At 39.9% G+C, this 17,038-nt stretch overlaps 1 protein-coding gene across 1 annotated transcript; it reads left to right on the top strand.

Moving 5' to 3' along the window:
- Positions 1-4,394: 4,394 nt before the first annotated feature.
- Positions 4,395-15,033, top strand: LOC122327461 (G-protein coupled receptor 35-like). The gene is given in 4 exon segments (XM_043222850.1): positions 4,395-4,480; positions 4,571-4,697; positions 14,130-14,464; positions 14,676-15,033. Coding segments are annotated over 4 exon segments (906 nt in total).
- Positions 15,034-17,038: the final 2,005 nt, after the last annotated feature.

The raw sequence follows: 17,038 nt of genomic DNA, 5'->3' as shown, positions 1-17,038 counted from the left end.
GCAGACAGGCCTGCTGCGTCCCCTGCTACTCTCCGTCTTTCATCTCTCCTCTCATCCGCTCATCTGTCTGTGTCTCTCTCTCATGCAATAAACATCGCGGCTGCGGAAGACGGTAATCCACCCGTAACATAACAGAGTTTCATTCCTGATTTACAGCGTATGAATGATACTGCCGCATCTTTCGTCTTCTTGTTAGGTTCTTTCGATTTTCTACGTTCAACCTTTCCTGTGTTCCCTCATTCGTGTTCGGTAACTAATAGCAACAGCCGTGACATTTTGACCCTAAACTACGCAAACGCATTTAGCGAAAAAGGGTGGGGGCAGGGCTGAGCGAATCCAGTCGCTCCAACAGGTTTGATCTGTAGAAACAGTGAGAGAGAATATAAAAGAACACTTATGATTCATGATAGATGGATGTGAAGAATAATAAAATGCATATAGAATGGCATATACAACCGACCCGTTACAAAAACAGATGTGAGACTGCAAATAAATAACGCATTAACATCTATCATGGGTACAAAAGGTCAATGAACGCAGGAGTTGCACAGTTGGACTGCTTACTGTATGTTTATTTTGAAGATAGTGTTAGTGTTTCCTAATGTTTGATTGAAGCCGTCGTAGGTGTATACGACTTTTTAAAAAATGTATCCTAGTATTTCCAAGCTTGGTAATGTGGCTGGATCATTGCCATTATTTTGAAGCTCTGTAAATTGTATATATCCGCAAGTACCGCAACGTAAAACTATACACCTAGGATGGCTTCGGGGTGAGCAAAATATGGGGCAATTTTCATTTTTAGGGTGAACTATTCCTTTGACGAAACTAAAAATTTACAAGTGTATGTTTATTTTTAATTTTTTTTGCTCATCAACACAAATGCAAGGAAAGTACATGAGATAAATGAACACTGGAAATCATATAATAAATAATTAACCCTGTAAAGCCTGACAGAGTTTTTATTTTAAAAGAATATTTGCATAAAGTGCATATAAATCATCACTCTATATCACCTAATAACATGTCTAGCAGGATGACATTTAAATGATTCATTTTAAGATCTTTACTCTTTATTATAATTTGAATAATTGAAAGATGAACAAACGAACATTCCTCTAAAGCCCAATGGATTGTATTTAATACTTACATTTTACCACAAGTTTATGTTAAAAATCCTGTATGTTAAGTTTCTTGAATCCAGAAAGTAATATCTTGAAATATTACTAACAATATAAAAGATATTCTTAAGTTTACTTTATAAGATTTAGTATAGATTTCACGGCAAAAGATAGGTGAACATTTTACCTTTTACTGAAAGTGAAATATCAGTCAGACCACAGAACAGACAATGTCGAAGATCAGGTTTTCCAGCATAGTTTTGATCATATGTTGATTATTTAAATGCCTTACAAATTTGATTTTCAAATGTGATACGGTAGGTTTGAGGGTAGATTATTCAATATTTCTAAAACTAATTTTTAAAAAAGGCTGCCATAACCAGCATTATGTGGTAAAATCATTGTTTCCTTTCTGTAGACACTGACCAGCTTGTTCAGTTCTGGTGGGTGGAAGCAGATTGTAAAGGGAATTATTTGTCAAAAGTATAAAAAAAAACTTGAGCACCATTTGTGGTATGAATGAAACCTCAAATTAAAACTTACGTGTGATATTACTTGGCTAAGCATCCAAACTGATGGAAAATAAAAGTAAACTTAAACTAAAGAAAGAATCTCACATATAGGTGTGCTGTTTTGACTTGAGCCTGTAATCAAGAAAAAAAGGACTGGCATGATATCCTTTCAAAAGTTACATCTTTTTAACTTATTAATCCCATATTAGTACCTTAAGTGTACATAAATGGTACATACTAGAACCTTTTAAAGGGTACCACTAAGGATAAAATAAAGGGTTACTTCACCTAAAAAAGATACTTTTGTCATTACTTACCCTCATCTCTTTACAAAACCATCTTCATTTGTCTTCTGAACACAATTAAGATATTTTAAATAAAAACTAGGGAGCCTTTAATTGCGACTGCCAAGTAAATAACACTGTCAAGGTACAGAAACGCATGAAACACATTGTAAGAATAGCCCATCAGTGATTTATGGCAAAATTGTAATTTTTGGGTGGAGTACAACTGTATGGCTTTTTGAAAAGGCCCCAGTAATAAAAGTTTTTGTTTTGTCTTTTTCAGAAAATATTTGATTAATAATACTAATGTGATTAAAAACCCCCCAAAAGGCACATTGCAGCCGAGCCGTTGATGACTAGAGCAAATGGACTGATCATAAACTCATTGTACTGGGGAACGACAGACTGATGAGGTGACTGATGGGTAAATCCTCACTCTCGCTCTCCCTGTAACCAAGATGGAGGTTTGAGCGTTCACAGGGATTATAATTGATCCTGTCTTCGCATGGCGCCATAATCCCGCTCCTTCCTGCCCCCCTCTATGCCTCCCTCTAATCCCTTGCTTTTCTACGATTTCAAAAGCTCTCTAATCTCCGCTGGCTTGAGCCTGTTTATCTGATGGGACTCCAGGCAACACGCTACCGGGTCAGTGTGTCAGTGAAAACACAAACTCCCTCTCCTCCCTCCTCCTTTTTCTTCTCACCTTCTGTTCTCTCCTGTCCTGCTCTCCTCTTTCCTTTTCTTTTATTACTCTCTTCCCCCTCTTCCCTCACCATCGCTCATCCTCTTTGTCTCTTGGAACACATGCAATGCAATTTTAGTTATCTCTATCTAAAAATGTATTATTTATTTAAAGATATTCTTTTTCACCTTTCAGAATATTTGCCAGAATCCCAATTATTTGCATTTACTGTAGTAGCTTTACATGAATTTATGAAGTGGTTAGACTCCTTACTCTGATACTTGTAAGTTTAAGTTTGGTTCTCATGGTTTCCCAATCTTACTTACTTTGATTGGTCCCACTTTATATTAGGTGGCCTTAGCTACTATGTACTTAGGTTTAAATTAGTTTAATACAATGCAGTTACTCTCTATATGCATGTTTTACATTGTATGTTTTACATTGTATGATATCACTGCCATATACATCACCACCACGGTCATGATACGCCGCAAATTTGTGAGAGTATAGTTCCTAATCATATCAGCCCAGAAAATCGCAGCTTTTCATTTTCCTCTGGTCTTTGTACACAATATAACTACAGAAGACTCACATTTTAAATAGGAAAAATATCAAAACAAATAATTTTTGAACATGCTACTGGTCTAATTCGGATTCAATGATCTATGCTAAGCTATGCTAAGAGTGTTATCACCAGACCGGAGATCGGCTGAATGGATTCAAAACGGTAAAACTCAACTTATTAACTCTGGGGAGTTGGAGAATCAGCCTATTGCCAAAAAAGTGTTCCGTTACATGTTTTGCCAAGTTGATAATAATAATAAAAAGGTTGCATTTAATTTTAATGTGTCCTTGTTACAGCTTAATTATACATTTAAATACTGAGTAATATCTATTAACTACATGTACTTATTGTATGATTATAGTTAGGATTAAGGTTCGGTTTGTGGTGGCTTGCATGTAATTTAATAATTTATTGTTATTATAAAAGGAAGTATATGTAAAGTCTAACCTTGAGGACACCTGAAAATAAAGTGTTATATATATATAATTATTATGATTATAGATCAGAAAGTGAAAATGGTATTCTAAGAAATCTTATGTTGATCTTATGTTGATAGCAGAAATGGCTATTTCTGTCCATATCAGTGATATTTTTTTGATTATTTATATATTATTATAGTAATTGTTGTAGGTTTTACATGTATAATTTGGAAGATTTATAACCTGATATTTATATATTATTTAAGCTTAATTTCAATAAAATGAAGACCATTTTTAATCATTTTAGTTTTAGCCAACAATACACAAAGCCATAGCAATGTATCCTCGACACACCTTTGTGGAAAGGTTTTTAAACACAACTACGCCTATTGATTCAGACTTCACACTTGTTAAATGTCAGAAACATGATGTAATTGTAATCTGCAGGCATGAACCAACCTGCCAAATACGGCTAAACCCGTTTCTCAACAGCTAGTTTGACCACCAAAGAACGCACCAGTCCTTTACCTGAAGAATCGGACAGTGAGAAAACATCTAGACCTGCTTTTTAAAGTGATATGAGAGGGGGAAACATGTTTCACCAGGCTACTGTAGTCTTTAACAGAACTTTATATAATACATAAGAGAATCTTTCAAACAAGAATGAATCGTTGTATAGGATATCTTTAGCATGAGCGGAATGTGTGGCATTGGTCAACAAAAGTATCTGACAACAACATCTGTATTTCTTCTTCTACCTCCACCTTTGAAAGAGAACAATAGGCATGCTTCAAAAACACTAAATGACAGGAATATGAACGTCAGCAATGACAGTCACACCCATCTACAGAAAACGAATGAACAGAATGGCAGCGTTTTGACCCATTTGGAAAACAACACGTATGTCACCGACAAGGTAGCAAACAAAAGCGGACACTAGCGATGGGTCTTTGATTTGTGAGGCAAATTTCCGTGCAAATGTTCCGGCAGTGAGAGGAAGCAGATGCTTGCGGAGCCATTGAGAACACGTAGAAAGGGCAGGGACGGCGTTGCTGTGGAAACGGGTGAGCAAGCAAGCCTGTTTACCGGCACTGAGTCAGCCAGCGTGCCGTGCCATGTGAGGCTGACCCATATAGCGGCAGGGATAGGCTGATTAGCAGCAACACCCACCCGCCTTCTTGTTAGTGCACATGCTATGGCACACTTGCGCGCAGCTCTCGTATTCTTCCATTTTCTAAAGAGCTCAAAGAGACGGATAATAGAGTTTGACTAACACCCAAACCCCACTGAGAGCAAATCACAGCTGTATATTCACTTGCATGTTCTGTTGTGACTGACTTGACTTTCTTTCTGTTTGGGGTTTTAATGTAAAAAAAAAGTATTATTGGTCATATTTATGTTCCTAACCAATCAGTCAAACCCAGCAGGTATTGCCGAATCTTTAACCTTCTATTCTGAGATTTTTGTTGTGGAACTGACTTGAATAATACACAATTTCCTTCTGTTGCGCTGCTTGAAATGAATTTGTTTCATAATTGATGAACTTTGCAACACTGTCGCAGTTATTGAATAAAACCGAAACACCTCAATACAGCATTATCTTCTTTGGAGCTGCTTCAGAATGTGCCTCGTTTTTTAATTAACACTGTTATTTTCATGTTAATTAATGTGAAGCTGCGTTAAATTAACCTTGCATAAAGTGACTCACAGTAAAAGCTGCTTCAGTTTTGGGTCAGTTTTATCCCAACAAAACATTGGAAAATATAATGCAAGTGCAATCCAGCATCTCAAAATTAAGAATATTATATTTACATTTGGGTTTCAATAAATATCCATCCCCACAGTATAAATTCTGGGCATCTCTTGTTCTTTAAAAACACTATTATGGGACTCGGCAATGGTGCAGAATTGTTTACGCTCTCCATAAAGAGGGTAAGTGACTTAAAAAAGGCGGTTATTCACAGAATGCTGTATAAAAGAATATTAAATGCAAAGTTGATTGGAAGGAAAGAATTGGGGTGGGAAAAGATGCATAAGCAACAGGAAGACTGCAAGATTGAGAATACCGTCCAACAAAAAGCCAATTCAAACACTTCGGAGAGTTACGGAGAGTGGATTGAAGCTAGATTCAGTGCATCAAGATTCACCATGTCTTCAGGAAAATGGCTACCAAGCCACTTTTGAACCAGAAAGAATGTCAGAAACATTTTACCTAGGCTAAGGAAAGGTTGCTCAGTGGTCTAAAATATAAAAGTAAATGTTGCATCTAGGATTGTTTTTCCTCCCATTTGGAAATCAAGTGTGCAGTCTGGATGAAGACTGGAGAGGCACAGAATCCCAGCTGCTTGAAGTTCATTGTGAAGTTTCTGAAGTCAGTGATTTGGGGTGCTGTGATGTCTGCTGGTGTTGTTTTATCAAGTCCAAAGTCAACGCAGCTGTCTATCAGGAGATTGCTTCCATCTGCTGATAAGCTTTATGGAGATGCCGATTTCCTTTTCCAGCAGGACTTACTGAGCATGATATTACCGCGCTTAACTGGCTAGCCAACATGCCTGAATTTTGTATTTAGATATATGTATATTTATATCCATACAATAGACTATATATTATAAATACATTTATGCGATATATAAAAATAACATATTTTTATGAAATATATATACAATTATATACACACAGTACACATAGTTTGGGATGCGATTGTTATTATATGTTTGACAACGCAATTTTTTATTAGCGCAAAACTTCATTAGTTCAATTAATTTAATTCATTACTTGACATTTCTTTGTAATTGTCAGTGAAAATTACTAGTTGGGGGGGGAAACTATCCTAAAAGCATGTCAAAGCAAAGATCCTTAGGGGAACACAAAAGCATTGACGTACAAGTATAACATTTCCTCTCAAATTTATCCACTGCCATGTTGCGTAGACTCTATGAATTACTAATAAAACTGAAAGAAAGAAAGAAAGAGAGAAGCTGGATCTAATTTCAGCCAGATAGAATGAAATTAAAGCCACGGAAACAACACCCATCCACAGATGATCTAGAAAGATGACAAAACTCTCTCTGTTTGGTGACCTAATTTTACTGTAACACCCATCCCAATCTCACCCCCTACAAAGACCACCGTGAGCTCGAAACAGTGTTTTCCTGTTCAACTCAATTAAATACATCTAGTTCCTGTCACTCTGATACTATATTTTCTATATTTTTTCCTGCTCTCCTTCTCACCTTTTGTTCCCTCCTGTCCTTCTTTCACACAATAGCACCCCATCCTTCACAAATGATCATCTTTCCATTGAGCTGGTCTCCATGGCTACAGCTGTTCTACTTCTTTTTAATACCATCATTCTCACTTTCAGTTAAACAAGACACTCTTACTTTCAGTGTTTCCTCTTTCTCACGCGCTCTCGACGTGAGACATCTCAAACTTAAGGGGTCATTCAGAGGTTACACAGTTTCCTTTTATCCTCCTCCCACTATCAGATTCCAGAAAATTTCTGAATTCTTTAAAAGAGAGAGAGAGAGAGAAGCATTGCTGGGAGACAGAGAGATCTAATGAGTCCCGGTGGTCATAGCTTATGTAACAGCTCTCTGCTGCGTTAGTGCTAGCTTAGCATATTCACATCGCACTTGAGCTGATGCAACAGTCCAAATCAGTATTCACAGCGAGCAGCGCATGCAGCAGGGCCACACCAGCACACAGCGTATATGGAAATCTCCCAACACTATCTGACAGTCAGCGCACTGCGCTTCACACCAGAGAGAGAGAGAGAGAGCATGTTAGCAGGAAATTACGCCACATATGACCATATGAGCAAAATAGATACACAGATAGAAAGACAGACAGATATAGATAAAAACAGAACAAAGGAAAGACATATGCATTCCATTGAACAATATATGGAACGACAGATAGAAAAACAGAACATAAACAGACAAAGATACATAGATAGATAGATGGATCGATGGATCGATGGATATAACTAAAGATAGACAGACAGACATAGATGCATAGATAGATAGACAGACGGACGGACGGACGGACGGATGAACTAACGATAGACAGACAAACATAGATGCATAGATAGATAGATAGATAGATAGATAGATAGATAGATAGATAGATAGATAGATAGATAGATAGATGATAGATGGATGGATGGATGGATGGATGGATGGATGGATGGATGGAACTAACGATAGACAGACAAACATAGATGGATGGATGGATGGATGGATGGATGGATAGATGGATGGATGGATGGATGGATGGAACTAACGATAGACAGACAGACATAGATGCATAGATAGATAGACAGACAGACGGACGGACGGACGGATGAACTAACGATAGACAGACAAACATAGATGCATAGATAGATAGATAGATGGATGGATGGATGGATGTAACTAACGATAGACAGACAGACATAGATGCATAGATGGATGGATGGATGGATGGATGGATATAACTAACGATAGATAGATAGATAGATAGATAGATAGATAGATAGATAGATAGATAGATAGATAGATAGATAGATAGATAGAACTAACAATAGACAGACAGACAGACATAGATGGATGGATGGATGGATGGATGGATGGATGGATGGATGGATGGATGGATGGATGCAAAAACTCACAAAAATAGACTGAATGATAAACCTGTGTAGAAAGGAACCTGTAGAGTAAGAGATCTGAAGAGGGTCTGAAAAAAACTCCCTGTTCAGAACTTATATACTTACTAAAAATCCTTATCATACGAACTCTTCCTGGACCGGAGCTGATGTCTTTATATGTGTCTGAAATCCTTCTCCAGCTCCAGTGTTTATTACAGTAAAAGAATACAAGATACATCTAAGGAACTGAGAATCACAGCAGAGATCCAGAAAAATTGGATTCAGTTGTCAGAGAGAAACAAAACACTGCATATTATATATAATAAAATGGTGAGTGAAGAAACGTGCAGGAGGTGTGAGATGATGCAAGGAACATTTAAATGATCATTAAAAAATAAATCAGTATATTTGTATGCAAAATAATCTATGTTTAATTTATTTTGAAATGTAATTTATTCATGTGATGCAATGCATACGTACACAGTTGTTCCTGTATATAAATATATGATAAATATTAAAAAACGGAATATTTCTGGATTAGGACCAGGAAGAGACTGAACAAAAAAGTAATAAAATAAAATAGGTGGACGAGTGTAAAATGAATACATTAATGCTTATATATTAATGAACAAGTAATAAAGCTTTATTGGATATTTTGATTGATTTGACACAGGCAGGTTCACGTAGGCTACCTGATTTTCCATCAGAAGTCTTCAGTTGACCTACTTCAGATGTATCATCAAAGAAAAAACATGGCATTCAGCACAGACCATTCCTGAAAGAGAGAAATCGGTCATCCATTTTCACCTTCTTTCAAAACACAGAGACCCCAGACTCTGACCCTGGAAAATGTTGTAATTATTGGCTGCTTTTTTTCTCCTAAGCACTTTTCTAAAGATGCAAAGAAAAGCAATTTTGGGAGAGAATAAAAAGAATGGCTTGGAAAAAACCTGGTCTGACTCAGTACGTCAAACTAGAATGTGGCACACGGACAAAGAAAGAAAGAAAGCAGAGAAAGAAAAAGAAAGACCAGAGAAAGAAGCAATTTACAGTGGAAAGAAAAACTGAAAGTATTGTGTGTAAGAGGTTCATGTGAATAAACCTGTCACCCTTCATCCGGCCGGTAGGCGCCAGTGTAAAGATTTCAGTATCACTTTTTATCAATATGCTATTAATTATAATTTTTTGTTTTCATTTTATTTCAGGAAAATTTAAGGCATGCGTTAATTATGTGTTTTATCATTCAACTAAATGAAAATGATACATTTTAATAGATGTTAAACGTTATTACAAATACTGAAAGATCAAATCTTTAGTGCTTCTTACTAATAAAATTGAAACTGAAAACAAGAGTTGAGAAAACTCAAAAATCTCCTGGTCTCCTGATGAACCTTTTAATTAAAATGTAAAAAATAAATAAATAAATAAAAATTATATATATATATATATATATATATATATATATATATATATATATATATATATTTTTTTTTTTACATTTTGTCACGTTCCCGGACTCTGTGTTTATGTTTTCGCTTTCGTGCCATGTGCTCCCTGTGCCCTGCCTTCCCTCTGTGTTAATTATGTTATTGTCATCAGCTGTGTCTCGTCAATTACCCTGTGTATTTAAGTCCTGTGTTTTGAGTTCTGTTGGTCCGAGCGTCAAGGTCCCTACCCGATGTCCGTACCTGTATCTACCTGCCTGCCTGCCTGCCTGCCTGTCTGTTCTACCTGCCTGTTCTACCTGCCTGCCGTTTTGTATCTTTATTTTACTATTTTGGAATTAAACCCTCTTATTTTCATTTAATCTCGTTGTGTGCTCTCGTGCTTACCACACAACCGTGACAGAACGCTCGGACCAACAAAGTGTAAATAGCGGCGTATTTTCCCCCTTATTTTTTTTGGTTTTTTGCCATGTTTGCCCAGTTCAAAGACCCAAACTTCCTCATCCGCCTGCTGGAGCAGGGGGATTGCTCTCTCGAGGACTATACAGAACTATTCCTCGAACTGGCTAACTGACTCCCGCTACCGGACTGCTCTCTGCTCGAAATCTATTTCCGCGGACTTAACACCTCCAGCCAAGCGCAGCTGTCCGAGCGGTCCTCGAGAGAGCCTCGCCGCGATACGCCGAGTGGGTGCTGGTGTCCTGCAAATCAACCATGATGGTTGCGCCTGAGGACAACGACACCAGCCCCACTCCAGATCCAGAGCCTAGCTCAGCCCTTCACCGCATGGTCGAGCCCCAGCCTGAGCCCACCGCTGACACGGGGTGGAGTCGGCGCGACCTACGGACCCATCGCCAGAGAGAGCGACAGAGCCGTGGGCGTAACAGGACCCGAGCCGTATACGTCAGACCAGGTGCGCGAGCCAGCAACGGAGCTCCCCGCGGTGGAGACAGCCGACTGCGAGGAGAGCGCGGAGTGGAGCTCCGCCCACACACATCGGCTGAGGATGAGCTGATCATCCACCTGGGGCTGCTGGATCTGCAAGGGAGCTGGATGATGTAGACTTGGACTTGGACTTAGACTGGGCACCTCCCCTGTATCCTGAGTTCCTGTTCCCGTTCAGCTACCCAGTAAGCCCGCTGGTTCCGCCCAGCCGTCCCGTTAGCCCGCTGGTTCCGCCCAGCCGTCCCGTTAGCCGCTGGTTCCGCCCCAGCCGTCCCGTTAGCCCGCTGGTTCCGCCCAGCCGTCCCGTTAGCCCGCTGGTTCCGCCCAGCCGTCCCGTTAGCCCGCTGGTTCCGCCCAGCCGTCCCGTTAGCTCGCTGGTTCCGCCCAGCTGTCCTGTTCCTGTGCCCGCGCCCACGTGCGCTCTGTCCCGTTCCTGTGCCCGCGCCACGTGCGCTCCCTCCAGTGCCGGCGCCACGTGCGCTCCCTCCAGTGCCGGCGCCACGCGGCGCTCCTCCAGTGCCCGCGCCCACGTGCGCTCCTCCAGTGCCCGCGCCACGTCGCGCTCCCTCCAGTGCGGCGCCACGTGCGCTCCTCCAGTGCCCGGGCGCCACGTGCGCTCCCTCCAGTGCCCGCGCCACGTGCGCTCCCTCCAGTGCCGCCTCAAGTTCTCCCACCTCCCACCCTTGCCATATACCATATCGATGGATCCCAGCAGCCCCAGCGCTCATCCTCAGCAAACCATCTGGAGCTCGCCACGGGTCTGCCGGTCTCCATCGCCATCGAGGTTGGAGGATCCCTCGCCTCACCGTCCTGCCTCCGACCCAGACTCCTCCTCGGCCCGTGAGACCCGCCGGCTCCCCTGGGCTCCTAGCTCCCTCCTCTACACCGTGGTCCGTCAGTCCACCAGCTCCACCAGGCTCCATCGTCCCTCCGGCTCCGCCTTGGTCTGTCGTCGACCATCCGTCGCCTCTGGATTCCTCTCTCCGGCTTTGCCTCGCCCCTCCATCCACCGGCTCTGTCAGGCTCCTCCTTCCCTCCGGCTTCACCTCAGTCCTCAGTCGCTCTGGCTCCGCGTGTCCTTCCCGTCCCCGCCTCCGTGTCAGTCGCGAAGCCTGCGGCGCGCCTTGGACCTCCAGCGCCTCGACGTCACACCCTGGCTCTTCGGCTCTTCGTCTCCACCTCGGTCTCCTCCTCCACCTGCTCCGCCACCGTCGGTCGGCCCCATGGAGTCGATGGCTGCTCCTCCTCCATGGCTCCTCCCTCCGTCGGCTCCACCTTGGACCACCATAGCTGGGCTCTGGATCTCCTCCTGCTCCGGACTCCTCCTGTCTCCTTCCTGGCTCCTCCTCCGTCGGCCCCACCGTGGACCACCATAGCTGGGCTCTGGATCTCCTCCTGCTCCGGACTCCTCCTGTCTCCTCCCTGGCTCCTCCCTCCGTCTACACCTCCTTGGACCCTTCTGCCTTCTGCCTGCCCACTCCTGGGGATCCGTCCTCCACCACAACCTCCTCCCAAGACCCGGTATCCCCAAATCTTAGTCATTTTGGTTTTTGTTTGTTTTTGTTTGTTACCCTTTAGGTGCGAGGGACGCACCTTCCCGGGAGGGAGTAATGTCACGTTCCTCTGACTCTGTGTTTATGTTTTCGTTTCGTGCCATGTGCTCCCTGTGCCCTGCCTTCCCTCTGTGTTAATTATGTTATTGTCATCAGCTGTGTCTCGTCAATTACCCTGTGTATTTAAGTCCTGTGTTTTGAGTTCTGTTGGTCCGAGCGTCAAGGTCCCTACCCGATGTCCGTACCTGTATCTACCTGCCTGCCTGCCTGCCTGCCTGTCTGTTCTACCTGCCTGTTCTACCTGCCTGCCGTTTTGTATCTTTATTTTACTATTTTGGAATTAAACCCTCTTATTTTCATTTAATCTCGTTGTGTGCTCTCGTGCTTACCACACAAACAGTGACACATTTACATTTTCTTTACAATATATATATATATATATACACTTTTTTTTTTTTTTTTTACAGTGTATATACGTATATATTAAAAGATATGTGTGTGTACTTATACCAACATGCTAAACTCTCATAACCACAAGCACACGCGCGTCATGGTTTTTCTTTTTAATGAGCAAGCCCACTCATTTTGTTTTCCACGCATGCACATTACACAATAGCATTTTTCCTGTTAACACCATGTGCGATTTGCTTATTACCGATGCTGTGAACGGAAATCTGGTTAGTCTGACGCCTCGTAGCACCTTAAAAGTCAGAAGTTCAACCAGAATCCACATCAGTGCTGTGACATGTTTCTGCATCAGCAGGTCACGCGACTGACAGACAACGCGTTTCACTTCTTTAAACCCAGCGCCGGTCACAGCATCGAGAACTGCACTGCTCACAGACCTCAAAAGAAAAAGCTATAAATCATGGTGAGTTGTTCTTGTAGCCAATCAGGGAAATTAAGAAAGCTTGTTTTACTAACATGACAACTTACTGGTATTTATGTGAACGCTTTTAAATGTAAGGGTTTACGAAGAGCTCATGCTGATTCACTGTAATTATTTAAAACATCTAGCTTTGCATGTAGCTCATGCTAATTTCAATGACAAATTTATTTATATAGCACCTTTTGAATCAAATTGAAATCAGATAAAGTACTTTACAACAATGAAAAAGAGCTAAATACATTAATAATAAATTAAAACAATAATAAATAGAAAGAGTACATGCTGATATACTGAAGTCTTTACAAATGCAATATTTAATTAATTATGCAATTATGTGTAAAAATTGCACGTTTTACAAGTTAGGATTTTGTATTTAAACATGAATCTAAACGGCATATGAAACTATTTTACATCACAATCAATATGCTATTTATTACACACCTTCTAAACCGTTGCACGTAACCTCAAAATGCTACTTCCTGTCCTCATAAAATGTAAATGGCTGATTTCAAACCACTGTGCTTTTTTTACAGCAAGCTGCATGTTTCACTATGCTTATACGCACGTACACGCTCTATAATCTACATACGGTACAGACCCCTAGGAAGTATTTATAAACTTTAGCCACGTTTAAAAATGTTCCAGTATCATTGCGACACAAAGCACATTTTCCGTGGTTAATAACCGACAAAAAAAAAACCATTCTTTAAATGATAAAACAGCAGATGCGCTGTTCATCAAAATGTATTTGTACACTTCCTGTTTGTGAAACGTCAGCGGAACATGCTCATGATGAAAAACCAACCCACTTTATAAGAACCGACTTTATCAAGCCATCAAAAACCACCACAACTAAAAGATACTTACCCAACTAATTCTGAAAATTTGTCTGAAACATTTGCTATTTAAAAACGAGCAAAAATAACAGCTATCCTGCAGCATGAGTGCATGCATTTTCTTTTTTTTTTTTTTTTTGCATGAAATTGTCGCATTTAGATATTTTAAGTGCTCAAACCTTGTTATGGCTTCAAAACTGTGCCACCACTAACCTTTCGTCACTGGCTTTTGTGTAGATTAAATACAACTGCAGTCCAGAGCTGAATCGCACAGACGTGGCGCTCGGCCTGTTGAACGCTGGCCGGCCTACACGCCTGTCTTCGTAGAGTGGGCCTTTTCTTCAACGTCCACGGCTCTGTGCGTCTTCTGTCGTCTCAAGCGCTGGACAGACACGCACATCTACATGTTCAATCTACTGCTGGCCGATTTCCTATCCATTATTTTCCTGCCCTTCAGGATACTGGAAGCCTTTTGCCCGATGACACCCAGCGCATTCTGCACGTTCTTGCTTTGCACCCAGTACTCCAACATGTACAGCAGCATCTTCACCATTACAGCTATCAGCGTTCACCGGTTTATAGCCGTCAGGTTTCCGTTCTGATGGCGCTGGCCAAAAAAGCAAGGCGATCGCCACTTGAGAAGGCGCGTCTTTATTTGGACGGTCGTAGTGGTCGTATGCGCTTGTAACTCTAAGGACCTCAACCAAGAACTATTAGAGACGTGCTATGACCGGAAACTGACAAAAAAGCTAGAACGACACTTTTTCTTGCTTTTGGAGATTTTAGGTTATGTTATCCAGTGCTCGCCGTCGCCGTGTTTTGCTCCACACGAACCATCTACGTCCTGATCGGATCCTTAAGCATGTCCAAGGGAGGGACAAAGCGGAAAGGAAAAACATAGCTGCCATCATCACGGCGAACATGTTCACATTCATTGTTTGCTTCACGCCCGTTCATATCGGTCTTTTGTTGCAATATGTAATATTAGATGATTCATGGAAAGACTTTGTGCATGTGTTTCTTGATGTCACCGAGTGGATCGCTACCACCAACTGCTGTCTGGATTCGATAGGCTATTACTTTTGCTGAAAAGAGTTAATAAAGGGAAAATCGTTCATACTGAACGTAAAAAGTTATCTTGAGTATAAATTGATCTAGATTAGATTAAGGAAAATCTTTGTCATATGTGTGGAACAATATAGCCTAATAAAGCTTAGTAGTAAAATATAATATATAAATACATATGTAAAATATATGTAAAATATAAGTGCTTGTGGCACAAATATGATAATCGCATATTTTTTAAGTATGTTCCTGCTTTGACTGTCATTTTCAGGAAAGATATATTTTTATATGCAGTATATTCCAATAAAATGTCTAAATGCTTATCCCCTACGTGCATTTTTAATTATTATATTAATAATTATTTTTCATGCAGAAGTTATATGCCTTTATGAAGGAATTTAACAATATTGTTTAAATAAATAATCATATTTTATTATATAAAGCTTAGCTATCATTTTATCCAGTGAACTGATCATATGCATTTTTATCTGAGCTGAGCGACATTATATAGTTATAGTGGCTAATATATCATAGAATTGAAATACTTCTAAGACACAATTCCCAATTTCAGTATTTCACCTAATATATTTATTTGATAAACCCTGGGATTTAAAAATAAATATTTGTAAAAATATTTAAAAATAAAAAAATTTATTTTTATATCAGTAATGGTGATCAATATGAGATTATTCTATTTACATCATCTATTTACAATATCATTAGATTTTCAATCTACTTATTTTACAGAAAATAACAGAGAATAGTTATAACATGAATAGAAGTCAAATGTCAATATAGTGCACCTAATGTTATATATATGCATATAATGTTAATTATTATTATTATTTTTTTTTTCTCAATTGCTTTGGTTCAATTCTTGAATTAAACATTTATTTTTCGAACCAATAAGTTAAGATCTCTGAACAATTAACTTGTTCACATCAGATTAGATCAGATTTCTTACTGATTTTAGCAAACTGCAACTCTTCACAACTTCATCTTCATCATTTTTCATTGTGCAAGCTATCACATTCAGCGTTCACATTCAGTTGGTATACAAATGAACTGTATAAATACTAAATTTTTTCCATGTACTATTGACTCTTCTCAATGAATATCAGATTTTTAAAATAAATTTCCATGGCCGAATGTTATTTTCGACAAGTGGGGCTCACACGATGACAAAAAATATAAAAAAAATTGGTGGCCTTAACCGGGTTTTGAAGCGTGAATGAACAGTTTTGGGTGAGTAACTACATTTTGCAGACATGCAATAAAGTTGTACAGATAGATAGATAGATAGATAGATAGATAGATAGATAGATAGATAGATAGATAGATAGATAGATAGACAGCAGGCCCTCTGAGCAGTTTGCACGGTTTGTCATGTAAGGTTAAACTGCCCTCTAGTGGTCATTCAGTGTATTTGTCGCATGCGCCGTCTCTGCAGTCTCGTGCTCATACAGTAGACAGCTAACGCTATTTGGCACGTGGCAGTATGCATAGCGATTATATTATCACATAAACTGAAAATAACCATTGTTAAATACCTCATCAGGTCTAGGGAGTACTAATGACATCCACATTATTACGAATACGTTTTTCGTCACGTTATCATACCATGTAGGCTTAAAGTTTTTTGTTTATAGAGTAACTATAATCATAGTAAAACCATACCTTCATTGCATACCTTGTAGCATCTCTGCAGGTTTTGTGACCGCTTTAGATATGTCTGTCCAGTCACGGTGAGAGAAAATATTGCAGTTTCAATGTGCTTCTCATTTTATTATAATTGCTGCATTGAAAAAAGAAATGGATAATTAAAAAAAGAAAGAAAAATACACATCAGGTTCTACATGCAATGTAATGTTTCTGGTACAAACTGTTACACCTTTGACATATTTTTCTTTTTAAAAGCCATTAAGAAGCAACAGACATCAATGAGTCGAATTAAACTGCATTGATGCTAAATGCCTGATGTAATTGATATGTTGATGTGTCTAATTAACTTCCAAGTAATGATCCTTCAAAACAACATCTAGTCTTCAGATTGCACACACGTTGCCATGGTGACATGATTCTCCATAGCAACAGAGAG

This window comes from Puntigrus tetrazona, chromosome 2 (assembly GCF_018831695.1).
Source record: "Puntigrus tetrazona isolate hp1 chromosome 2, ASM1883169v1, whole genome shotgun sequence".
In the NCBI taxonomy this organism is placed as follows: Eukaryota; Metazoa; Chordata; class Actinopteri; order Cypriniformes; family Cyprinidae; genus Puntigrus; species Puntigrus tetrazona.
Note: the sequence above shows the minus strand (reverse complement) of the source record. Positions and strands in the feature narration are given on the sequence as shown.